We start from the raw sequence: 12,766 nt of genomic DNA on the forward strand, positions 1-12,766 counted from the left end.
AATGTTTTTAATTTTTTTTGTAATTTTCCCCATATTTGTAAGGTTTTTCTAAATTTTGTATTTTTTTGTAATTTTTATAGTTTTTTTTTAAAGAACATTTTTCGTTGTGTAGTTTTTAAAGTTTTTAAATTTTTTGTAAAATTTTTGCATTTTTATATTTTTTTTAGGATTTTTATTTGATTTTATGATTTTTTTGTAGATTTTTAAATTTTTGTAAGTAAATTAAATTTTAATTCACGAAAAATTTTTGTGTGTTTAAATAAATAATTAATTCATTTTTAAATAATAAAATTTTTTTTTGATTTTAGATTGTTCTTTTACCCTTTTCAGGTTTTAAGAGGCCTGCCTCTTCGCCACTATGGCCGCCATTGCTAGGCCTGGCGTCACGGTCGCCATGAAAGGTGTCCATCTTGGACACTATGAAAATTGTTCTGCTACACACACTCGCTGTTTCTACACACCCACACTTACTTTTTCTAAATTTTTGGTCCTTTAGCTTCTTCCTTTTTGTTTAAATAAATGAAATGTTGTTTTTATGTTTTACAATAGAGTTTTTTTTCCGTTTTGGGAATTGAATCTTTCAATTCCAATAAATGGCAAGAGGACCTTTAAATTGCCTCTTAAATCGCCAGGTTAACAAACGTATAAGGGTAATATACTTGCAACATTTAGACGTGCATAAGCAGCTAACATACATATGTCGCAAAGTAAAAACCCGTAGCACAAATTTTCTCCTTGTAATTGCTAAATATATGGCTTGTTGCCATGTGCTTTTTCAAAATTTGCAATTCATCGTAAATAAAATTTTTATGTATGTATCATAATTTCACTCCCATCCAGCAAGTGGTACCCCTATCATGCCCAAGCCAGTGGCTTCAGACATCCTCCCATTGTAATAGCAATGTTAATATAGTCATCATGTGTCATGTTAATTTGTTAAATAATTCAGCTTTTTGGGTAATTCCAAGTGGTGACTTGTTTTCTTTATGTAGATTATTGATTTTTTAATTGTAAAGTTGTAATTATAATCTTATTTTTGTAAATAAATTTTCGTCATATCAGGTGTTATATTTTAATGAATTTATATTCATTCTGGTATATATTAGGTTTATATAGCGTAGCAATTATATGTAAAATGTGAATATATGAATATAATACATAATTAAATGTACGGTTATACATTTAGTTATGTATTATGTGAATTTCTATCCGGTTACATGTGTACATGACTGTACATTAATATATAATAAGGGTATTTTCAATCCCGTTACTTGTACTTTTTGTCCTTTGTGGAGTTATATGTTATCACAATTTATATGTAAGGTATAATCTCTACCCCGTTATATGAATAGTTCATATAATAAATTAAACTTTTATCGTATCCAATCTTTGTACTTTTGTCCAATTTAGTTTATATTTTTCCAATTTACAGTTAATGTCTCATGTCAAGTTGTATTCATACACAATTTAAAAAGTTCCAGAGTAATAGATATATCTCTTTTGATTATCCATGTAGCTTCATGCGAAGATTTTGTATTAAATGTTGTCCATAACTGTTTTATTTATCTAGATTACTAATTTTTTGTAGTAGTATTAAAAAGCTTTCTTCTTTGCTTATTTAATGTTTTATTTTAATATTTAAAAGTTGTTTTTCCAATTATCAAATATTTTCAATGAATATTTTTTATACTTCAAAAAAATGAATATTAGAGAAAAATATATAAAAACATATTTCACATAAATTACAAACATAGTTATTTAAAAGTTGATAATGCTCAAGTGTATATTATGGTTTACAACTCGGCCAACCTGCCTTAAGACCGTCCCCGGTCATATATCTTAAAAACTAAATTAAGTTTTAAAAAAAAAAAATATTTTTAAAATTGTTTACATATTTTAAAATTCTTTATGTATAACAGTTAATTATAATTGAGATAACAATCCGATAAAAGCTAATATTTCATAACTCATTTAATTCTTCAGCAGAAACGATACCATTACTTTTATTTCCAAGCCACTTTCTCATTTTATTAGCTTCAACAACGCCATCATAAGGTAATTGAGTCAACTGACAGTTTTCTACGTCTCGCACCACATATCTATCATTTCCTAAAATCTTATGTATTACGTAAGGGCCTTTAAACCTCGGTATGAGTTTTTTATTTGTTCCCACAACCGAATCTACATTTCTTATGATTACAAAATCTCCCACTTCATATTCTTTTGCCCTCACACTTTTTTTTAAGAAATAGTTTAAATTATATTCCTGCTTTTTCTTAATCGTTTCAGATGCATTTAATCTAATTTGTTCCAGATCACGCGTTTCATTAACATTTATTCTATTATCTAAGTACTCTGTAAACTCATCCACTATTTCACCCCTCTGTTCTACGCCGAATAAAAGTTTACTAGGAGAATTTCCCGTAGTACTGTGAACAGAATTATTAATGGCATATTCTACTTGGAGAAGTTTGTTGGACCAATCTGCATGGTTAAGTGGATGACTAAGCTTACCTAACATTGTTTTCAAAACTCTATTTACTCGCTCCACTTGCCCATTTGCTTGTGGAGAGGCGGTAGCTACTTTAGTATGTAATATGTTTCGCTTTAATAAAAAGTTTTCAAAATCCAATGACGTAAAACATGTACCTCTGTCGCTTACAATGCGCCTTGGACGACTATAATAACTAAAATATTTATCTAAAGCAGCAGTAACTTCTTTACTACTTGTTGAATTTGTCGGATAAAGTTTAACGAATTTTGTAAAAGCATCAATCACGACTAACAAGTGTTTCCGTTTAGATTGAATTGAAGGAAGAGGACCAAAATGATCAATATGAATTGTGTCAAATGGTTCAGGTTTTGTAGGTATATTAAACAAATTTCGTTCATTTACTCGAACAGGCTCTGCATAAATAATACACTTGAGACAGTTTTGTATAAATTTGTCAACTTTTTGTTTCATTTTCGGAAACCAATAATGTAAACATAACGTCATCACGGTTTTTTGAACAGATTGATGCCCTATTTTTTCATGCATCAGTCTTATAATATTGTCCTCCATTTCTTTTGGCACATAAAGTGCTACTTTTCCTTCTCCTTTGTCTTTATAAATTAAACCATTTGAAAATTTAAAGTCTATTACTTCCTCTTTTTCCATGCGTTCTTTTAATCTCTAATAATCTCTTATTTCATTGTCACGTTCTTGGGCTAGCTGTATTTGAAATTCAGCTTCACTAATATCTATGCAGGCAACTTGACATCGACTTAACGCATCAACATGTCCCATGGATGCACCAATTCTATGTTGAATAGTATAATTAAAACTTTCAAGTTCTAATGCCCATCTTGCAATACGAGCATTCACCTGTTTCTTCCCTAAAGTCAATGCAAGTGAATTGCAATCTGTAACAATTTTAAATGGAATACCTTCAAGATATACTCTAAATCTTTTCAACGCATAAATTATTGCTAGAGTTTCAAGTTCAAAACTATGGTATCTGCTTTCAGCACTTGTAGCAGTTTTTGAAAAATAAGAAACTGGATGAAATTTACTAAGATTTAACTTTGTTAAGATTTAACTTTAGGCCTTTTTCTGAAATACGTTTCAAAACTAAATCTAATAATTCTTTATGTTCCTTAAAATTTCGCGAAGCTATTATTATATCATCCATATATATAATTAGTTGTTTTGAATCAATGAAGTCTCTAAAAATCGTATTTATAAATCTTTGGAAAACAGCAGGTGCATTTTTTAATCCAAATGGCATTCTTAAATACTCATATTGCCCATTCGGAGTTACAAAAGCAGTATATTGAACAGATTCTGGAGACATCTTGACTTGATGAAATCCACTTTTTAAGTCTAATACTGTAAATATATTTTTCCCTTCTAAATATTCAATGCAGTCATCTGTTCAAGGTAGCGGGTAATTATCCCTTACTGTCAATTTATTTAAACCTCTGTAATCTATACACATTCTCATTTTACCTTTTCTATTAACCCATTAACGCCGGGGTACATAACCCGTGGACCGATTTTTATGATTTTTTATGCACCAGTTACTTTCGTCCCCTGTATGCAAAAAATGATTTTAAAAAATTTTTTTTTGTGGCCACGCCCATTTCCCAGGCTGTACTTTTTAAAGTACAACCGGCATTAGTATATACTATTTTTCATGAAATCACATATTTGTTTATACAGAGCAAATGATTTTAGTTTTATTGAAATATAAGTTTATAACATAAAAGTACACTTTCGACTTCAACATAAATTACAAAAAAACTCATAAACACAAAAAAATAAGAGTAATATAAGAAAATTAGGTATGATATTGAGCGAAACAATCTCGTATTATGCAAAGCGTTTTTTTTGCACATGGCACATGACCAAATACTCCGCTGATGGCACACGACGCAACGCAATTGTCCTTCATTTTTTTGTGGAATATGTCCATTAGTACTCCTTTCCACAGATGAAGATGGTGCACGTCTTTTTCTTGGGCCCCGTGCCTTTCCTTCTATCAAATATTTCCGAACTATTTCACGCCTGAATTGCAGTTGCGTGTAGAATTTATCGCATTTGCGATTGACTGACATATAAAACTTCCATTTGTCATGGCCATATCAATAAGATAGGTAAAAATCACCCACCACCATTTCTTCCCTCTTATTGCTATACGATAGGCACTTACATTTTGGTCAATGTTGTCAACTCCACCCATATGCTTATTATATGTAGCACACACATTTGGTTGTGGTACGTTTATTTTACTTTGGCTCTCGCGAGACCAGCGTTTAACATAATGCATAGGTGTCATTTTATCAAAATTTGTAAGAATTGAACAAACGTTATTGTCCACCCACTTAACTGCAAGAATATCGTTGAGAGTATCATACCTGCAATCATAACTTCCACGGGAACGCCTCTTAAAAATTTTATTATTATCAAGCTTGCAATTAGAAATTCGGTTTTCTCGAACTGTGCCACTTGCTTTTAACTTCATGTCTGCTAGCTGTCTCATAAGAGAATGCGTAGTGAAATAATTGTCGAAAAAAATTGCATGTCTCTCGGGGTTGGGAATCTTTTCGACAAAGTTCAGCACAACGCTTGCGCCTAATGGAATATTTCGAGCTTCGACGCTATTTTTTCCACAATACACATCCAAATCATAACAATAGCCGCAAGAGCTAGCAAGCATCCACGCCTTATAACCAAAACGTATTGGTTTACCTCTAATAAATTGTTTCGCAGAATGCCTGCCGAAGTATTTAATCATTGATTCATCAATTGACAAATTGGAATGAAAATAACCTATTTGTTGAAAACGTCCAATCAACATGTTCATCAGTGGCCTTACTTCATACATTTTGTCTGTGGAATTATTGATCTTGGTGTTGTCTGCAAGATGAAGGTATCTTTTTATTTCGATATAACGATCTCTAGTCATGGCTTCTGAGACTAAGGGCACACCAAGATCCTCGTCGAGCGACCAGTATGCACGTTCTGTTGGTAACTTATGGTAACCAGTAAAAAACAAAATAGCTATAAAGACTCTCATCTCCTCAACGTCAATTCTAAACTTGGGATTATTTTTATGGGAGTGTGCATATAACATGGTTTGATCACACATGTATTGAACTATTTCGTCCGTTAAAAATTCTTTGAAAACCATGATTGGTGTATACTCAGCAAAACTCTCTTTAGTTGTATCAAATGTTTCAATATATATATTGTCATTGTATTCGATGGAGTATCTTGAATCTTTTTTTAGCAATTTACAATTTCGTGTATCTATAAAAGAGAAGTAAGCAAGCAGTGAATGATTAGGGTAAAAAATATTCCATAACTAGCTAAAAGCATAGGTAACCAATTACCGATTGCTAGGTATTTCTCTGAAATGGAGTTCGATGAAGATGTTGAAAGTTGATCTTGCGTTTCTAACGGGGAGTTTATTACTGATGATGAGCCCGTTGATTGATCACACTCAATCATATCCTCATCGATGTCAAGCTCAACACATCCTGACAAATCTGTTGGCAGCATATTATCATCTAAATTGTCCTCATCAAATTCTTCGGAGTCGGTTAGTGGGTCTAGCTCGGGAGGAATGATGATCAAGTCGGGGTTTGCCACATCATTATTCTCACTATCATCCCACAATAGTGCATTAACAGCTTCTTCAAGCCCTCTGAAATCATTTTTTGCGTGGAAAGAATTTTTTCTTTTTGTTGCAGACATTTCTAAATTCGGGGTAGAAAGAAGAAAATATGAAACCGTATATGCCGGTTGTACTTTATAAAGTACACCAAATTTTCACACGTGAAAAGTTAAATATGATTCCACTTCTCAAAAAACCTTCACTATAGGATGTCTACTCTTACCTTATGGAACACTTTTATAATTACCAAACTTATTCAAAACAAAACAATACACTTTTATATCACTTTATAGGAGCACACCTCTTGAAACACGGAATTTTTTTGTAACTGATTAGATTTGACACTTCATAAATGTCAAAATGTAAATCCAGTGGCTTTCAAAAAATTATACGGTGTACGTTAGACTGTCAACTAACTTAACAAGTAATAACTTTACAAAAATCGATAATTGTTTGTCCATGAAAATTGTTGGAAAGTACCCCAATTTTCTGTACTTTGTAAAGTACAGCCGGCGTTAATGGGTTAACTAAAACTATTGCAGAAGCATACGGTGAGTTACTAGGTCTAATGATCCCTTCCTTCATCAGCTCATCAATAGTAGTTTGTACCTCAGTTTTTTCTAAATAAGATAAACGTCGCGGGGTGCAATAAAACGGGGTTTCGGTCGTCAAATGAATTTTCATTTCATAATCGAGTGGACGAACGGTTATATCCTTTGGTTTAAGGTAGGATTTTGTTATTATATCATGCAAAATTAATTTCTTAGTTTTATCTAATTTAAGGTTTATATCTGGTTCTGGCAAATCGGAAAAAATATCAATGCAAAATATATCATTAGTATCTGCACTTTCATTATGACATCCATTTACTAGAGATAAAGTAGGCTTCGGACTATCATTGATTGATCTTAAAAGATCGTATCTGCTGACATTATGAGTTAATTTTTTTTTTATTTACAATACCACAAGTTTTCCTTATTTGCATAAATTTTTCCTTGGAATATCTTAGTTTAAGTTTTTTTAAACAAATATTAAATTTATACACGAAATCTCGCCCCAAAATTACTGGCATGAGCAAACATTCATGTGATAGTATGAAAAACTTAATTGTTTTAATTTCATTTTTAAAATTTACTAAACAATCTAACTCATTTTTAATTGATAATTTATTTCCTCCAACACCAATAAAATTTGAATTCAATGGACGTCTGCTTGCTCTTGTCAGCTCAACTGGAACATCAGATTCACGAATCAAACTAACCGGACTACCGGTGTCAAAGAGAGAAATATACTTATTAAAAACTGCTTTTTCATTATTAGTGAACTTAATACATACTTCATTAAAAGCGTCTATTACTTCATAACGGTCTACATCTTCGAAATCGTTAATTGCAGCTACTTGTTGCTTAACTAGCTTGTGTAAAATTTTCTTGGGATTTGGACATGAACGATACTCATGACCCATTTCCCAGCATCGGAAACAAGATCCTTTTGGTCTCATAGGGTATGGACAGTTATGCTTTATATGTCCTGTTTGTGAGCAATTAAAACAGATATTTGTATGCACTTTATTTTCAACTTTGCTTTCCTTGAACGGTAGCTTAGTTATTTCTTCCCTTTCACGGCTCAAATATTTCTTTTCATACCGGGACACCAACATCTTTAACTCATTGATTGTTCGAGCACTTAAAAGAAGGGTTATATTGGAAACATTATTCTCCAAACCATCAATAATAAATTCAATCACTTCTGATTCCGTGATATCAGAACGTCTTGCAATTGATTGCATGCACAGAATATAGCAATGAAGAGATTCATTCTTCTTCTGCCAACGTCGTTGACGCAGCATTTTGTACACATCTTGTCGGCTGACATTTCTGTCAAATTCATTAATAAGTTGCTCACAAAGCTGTTTATATGTTACAGCAGATATTGTAGAAAGGAATACTCTTGCTGTGCCAGTCAGAGAACGACGTAAACTCAAAAACCGAAAATGGTCATCGGCATTTACCGTGTTCATTATTTCTTCAAAATCGTTTATAAAAAATCTAACAGAATATGTAATATCATCGCCACTGAATTTTGTAATGGCATGTTCGATATCACAAAAACTGTTTTTATTATTAATGTATACTTCTGGCACACCTGCGGCTTGTTCTAATTCACGTAAATGTCTTTTTAAATTAACTATTTCAATTTGTTTTCTTAAACGAGATAATTCTTGATCAACAGTATCAACGATAATGTTAATGGAACTGCCTGCTTTCATGTTATTATTAGAACAATGATTAAATTTTCCCGCGGAACTACCGCCATACACACGACTAGAACTTAATTCGTGTCTCGAAACAGATACTTTAGAGATAGCACCATTAACACGATAAATATTATTGACAGAGACGCCAGCAGCGGAAATATCATTGGCAGAAACACCAATAACGGAAGTATTATTGGAATATACACCAACAGTAGAAACATCATAAATAGAGTTACCAACGGCAGATGTATTAACGGCAGCGGCATCAATGATAGCGGTACATTCAGCAGTAGTAACAATGGCAGCGGCATCAACGACAGCGGTACACTCGGCAGTAGTACCAACGGCAGAAACATCAGCAGTTATAACATTAACGGGAGACGCCAGCGGCAGGAACTTCATTGGAAACTGAAACACCAACTATCTCAGCGGTCATACGCTTGAGTTGCGATAGCGTAGCAGTGGACGGGAATACGACGCCTGCATCAGTTAAAATTTGTGCGTAATTTTCTTTTAAAGATGACATTATAGTTGAATCGCCCCCACACCTGATGTTAAAAAGCTTTCTTCTTTGCTTATTTAATGTTTTATTTTAATATTTAAAAGTTGTTTTTGCAATTATCAAATATTTTCAATGAATATTTTTTATACTTCAAAAAAATGAATATTAGAGAAAAGTATATAAAAACATATTTCACATAAATTACAAACATAGTTATTTAAAAGTTGATAATGCCCAAGTGTATATTATGGTTTACAGTATATTATGTATTTATTTTAACTTTCGATTTTAATGTTACGTAGAACTAATCGCACATGCAGTAAAGGCAATTGATGAGTGGAAAGTAGCATTACTGTTCTTTTTACAGTTTCTTAGCTCCGTTATTTCATACAGCATATTTCTTCCATTATACAAAGTTTAAAGTCTTGTTTTGTAGCTCCATTATCTTTTACAAATTCAATTTTAATGTTACATATTATTATTGTTTTTTATACACGAATGCCTTTTTAATTAGACAAAAAGTTAATTTTAATTGAACAAATTCTATAAATTTTACTCTATATAGCACATTTCTTTTTCACAAAACCGTTTTACACTTAAACGAATGTGTAATTATGGCGACATTTTTAACAAAACGATGTTACTGCTTCGGCGGTATACTTGCGATATACAATAGAGTTTTTCTTTTTATTTTATTTGGCATTGCTGTTCAGCAACAGCTGACAGCGATGCCATTTGCACTCAGGGGTGAGTTTAGTGCGTAAAGGCTGGGTAGCGCAGTGCGGTTATAACAGAGAATTTAAATTCTCTGGTTATAATAAATTGAGGTCGCAATGTTAAATATACATTTATTTCAACACTTTTGTACCGATTATATCGAAATTTTAACAGAATATGGAGATATGTGCAGCTGTTAGTTATGTAAAATTTTTTTGATACACGAGACCCGGTTTGTAGATATCGGTAAAAATATAAAACCGAATAACCGCTAAATATTTTTTACTGCAAAGTTTGCAACACATTTATTTTAACACCTTTCTACCGATTCTTTTGAAACTTTAAAAACATATAGATATGTGAACGAAGTATGTTTAGGTAAAAAAATTTTAATACTCGAGATCCGGTTTTGGAGTTATTGATAAAAATATAAACGCGGAAAACCTTAAATTTTGTATACTTATTTAAACACTTCTTAACCGATTGTGTTGAAATTTCATCAGGATATACATACCTATATGGGGTATATTTAGGTAAAATTTTGTTGATAACCGAAACCCAGTTTTAGAGATATCGGCAAAAATATGAAACCGGGTAACCTTCAAATATTTCATACCCGTTTGTTAATTTTTTCTCTACACCACACTAGTATACCATCAATTGCCTCATCTTGGAATATTCGCTCAAGGAAAGTTATTGATGTTTGTACATGGGGCAAATATACGAAATTTTCGCCAAAAATTGGTAAACGTCAAAAAGTGTAGAAAAACATTTTATTTTTTTTTTTATTAATTTTTGTACCAAATTTGTGTTTATTTTCATTTACTTTTAAATGAAAACTGAATTAAAAAAATACAAAAAAAAAATGTCTGAACTTTTTGACGATTGCCAATTTTTGTCGGAAATTTCGTATATTTGCCCCATGTACAAACATCAATAACTTTCCTTGCGTGAATATTCCAAGATGAGACAATTGATGGTATACTACTGTGGTGTAGAGAAAAAATTAACAAACGGGTATGAAGTGATAAAAGTAAAATTGTAGCTGTGCCCATGAAAAAACATGCTCTTGAAAAAAATTTACGCAACCAAGTGCTTCCACTTTTCTGCCTCTACCTTCAAAACTGAAAGGGGCACATTGAATTTGAAGCCCCACGTATTTTTAGTCCCTGATAGGCTATTATCGTGCATAATCCAAATTTCAATACTCAGTTGCCTCAAAAAGCTATAAGCAAAAAACTGTTAATATTGAAAATGACAATAAAAGTATCGCTACTTTGATTGCTGATATTTTTGAGTATTGGAGGGGCACATTAATTTTGCTCATACTCTTAGAATCCCCGTCTCAAAAACAACATTCAGTTTGAATTCCATAGCGTTTCAGCGATGCCTCAAAATTTTATTGAAAAAAAAAAAAAAAAAAAATCAAGGGTATCGTTTGAAAAAGTGTAAAAATCGACGTTTTTCACGTTTCGAAGTTCTGCAAAAGCTTACTATCAACTTTCTTGATTTTTAAAATCATCACATGGGATAGTCAAAAGGTCAAACTTAATGTGCTTGTACTTTTTTCTGGCCTTAAGTTTTTTGCTCGTGTGTAAAACCCGAGTATCCAAAAAAGTAAAAGTTGTTGGGATTTGCCCATATATACGAAATCAGTTCGTGAAACTTTAAGCTTTTAACTGATAAATTGCAAAAAAACCTCTTTTCTCAAAAATCGGTTGTATGGGGGATATATGCTATGGCGGTCCGATCCGATCGATTCCGAAAAATGTCTAGTCCGACACCAAAATATACTTGCTGACAAAATTTCATGAAGATATCCCAAAATTGAGGGACTAGTTTGCGCTCAAACAGACAGACGGGCGTGGCTAAATCAAATCGTCATCCTGATCAGTTCGGTATATTTATTTATACATATATATTTATTTGGGGGTCTATCGCTTCTCCTTAAAGGACTTACAATTTTGAGATTCGCGACAAACTTAATATACCATTTTCTTTTCAAAAAAAGTATACAATTCTTTTAAATATCGCTGGCTGTAAGTCCACTTTTTATGAGAATTGAGATTTGAATGCATTTATACTCTGAGTAGTAGGTAAAGAGACAATATTAATAATAAGTACTTGGAAACTCCCGAAAATCGAATAAACTTTAATTTGGCGTGACTATCATATAACCAAGGCGAATCTATACTAGGTGGTGGCAAAGCGAATTCAACCAATTCGCCGTACGGAAGAATGTCAAGTCAAAAGAAAATTTTCATTGATTTCGATTAACTGACATGTTGTAGTACAAGGCTTTGTATGGAAAATTATCAAGAAGAAGCAATCAGCTGATGGGATAACACCACCTGTAATGAATTCGCTTTGCATATTACCAATAATATCAATATAACTTTCCAACACTGCAATAATTTAGGTAGAAAGCTGTCAGGACTGTGCGAGTTGTTTTCTTTCTAAATTCTAAATTGTTTTTTATGCTGATATATCATACAAATAACACCAGAAACTTTTATTAAATTTGCAATGTGCAGAAATATATGCTTCAAATAGACATGGGAGGGATCCACGGTAGCAATTCCCAAGACAGCAAACCATGCAAATGCATCGACTCCAACTCATAGGCCCTTTTTCGCCGAGAGTCGTGGTGCACATCTTGAGGGATGTCTTCCTCTATCTAAGTAGGAATAGGATGTGGGTAATATAAGGCATGCCACTGATTACACATTTTTGGTCAAATAGTGACCACTTCAGACAAATTTGCACCGATTTGATTCACAGCAGCCACCATAATCGTGGGACAATTTGCTGCCACTACAAAAACCCAAACAGGTACCATATTCACCAATAGATCGCCACTCCGACCCTACGCGACCTCAGCTACATTATCGTGGTTATACATACATATATGTGTGCAGATGCGCATTTCATATGCATTAAAAATGGAAAAACAAAATTGTAGTGAAATCAAAAATTTTGTTTATTTTTAAAACTTGACTTTTCAATTTAGGTGGAAAAGTTAATAAAAAGGTTTATAATATAATAAAGCTTATATTTCTTAGGCATATACATATTTCTGCACATTACAAATACAATAAAAGTTTTTGGTATTACTTGTATGATATATCA

At 32.3% G+C, this 12,766-nt stretch overlaps 3 protein-coding genes across 4 annotated transcripts in view; all 3 read right to left on the minus strand.

Annotated features, from left to right (window-relative positions):
* The window catches only part of ZnT63C (zinc transporter 63C), a 45,781-nt gene that overhangs the window by 11,402 nt on the left and 21,613 nt on the right, over positions 1-12,766 (minus strand). The gene's annotated exons all lie outside the window — the stretch shown is intronic.
* Positions 54-6,241, minus strand: LOC137253600 (piggyBac transposable element-derived protein 3-like). Its single transcript, XM_067790848.1, has 2 exons — positions 5,878-6,241; positions 54-5,794 (listed from the first exon to the last, which is right to left on the minus strand). Exons 1-2 carry the CDS (start codon positions 6,239-6,241, stop codon positions 4,539-4,541), a joined length of 1,620 nt encoding a protein of 539 aa, XP_067646949.1. The 3' UTR covers positions 54-4,538.
* Positions 942-8,820, minus strand: LOC137253030 (uncharacterized). The gene is made up of 2 exons (XM_067789268.1): positions 7,498-8,820; positions 942-7,426 (listed from the first exon to the last, which is right to left on the minus strand). Exons 1-2 carry the CDS (start codon positions 8,818-8,820, stop codon positions 7,418-7,420), a joined length of 1,332 nt encoding a protein of 443 aa, XP_067645369.1. The 3' UTR covers positions 942-7,417.

This window comes from Eurosta solidaginis, chromosome 5, assembly GCF_040869045.1.
Source record: "Eurosta solidaginis isolate ZX-2024a chromosome 5, ASM4086904v1, whole genome shotgun sequence".
In the NCBI taxonomy this organism is placed as follows: domain Eukaryota; kingdom Metazoa; phylum Arthropoda; class Insecta; order Diptera; family Tephritidae; genus Eurosta; species Eurosta solidaginis.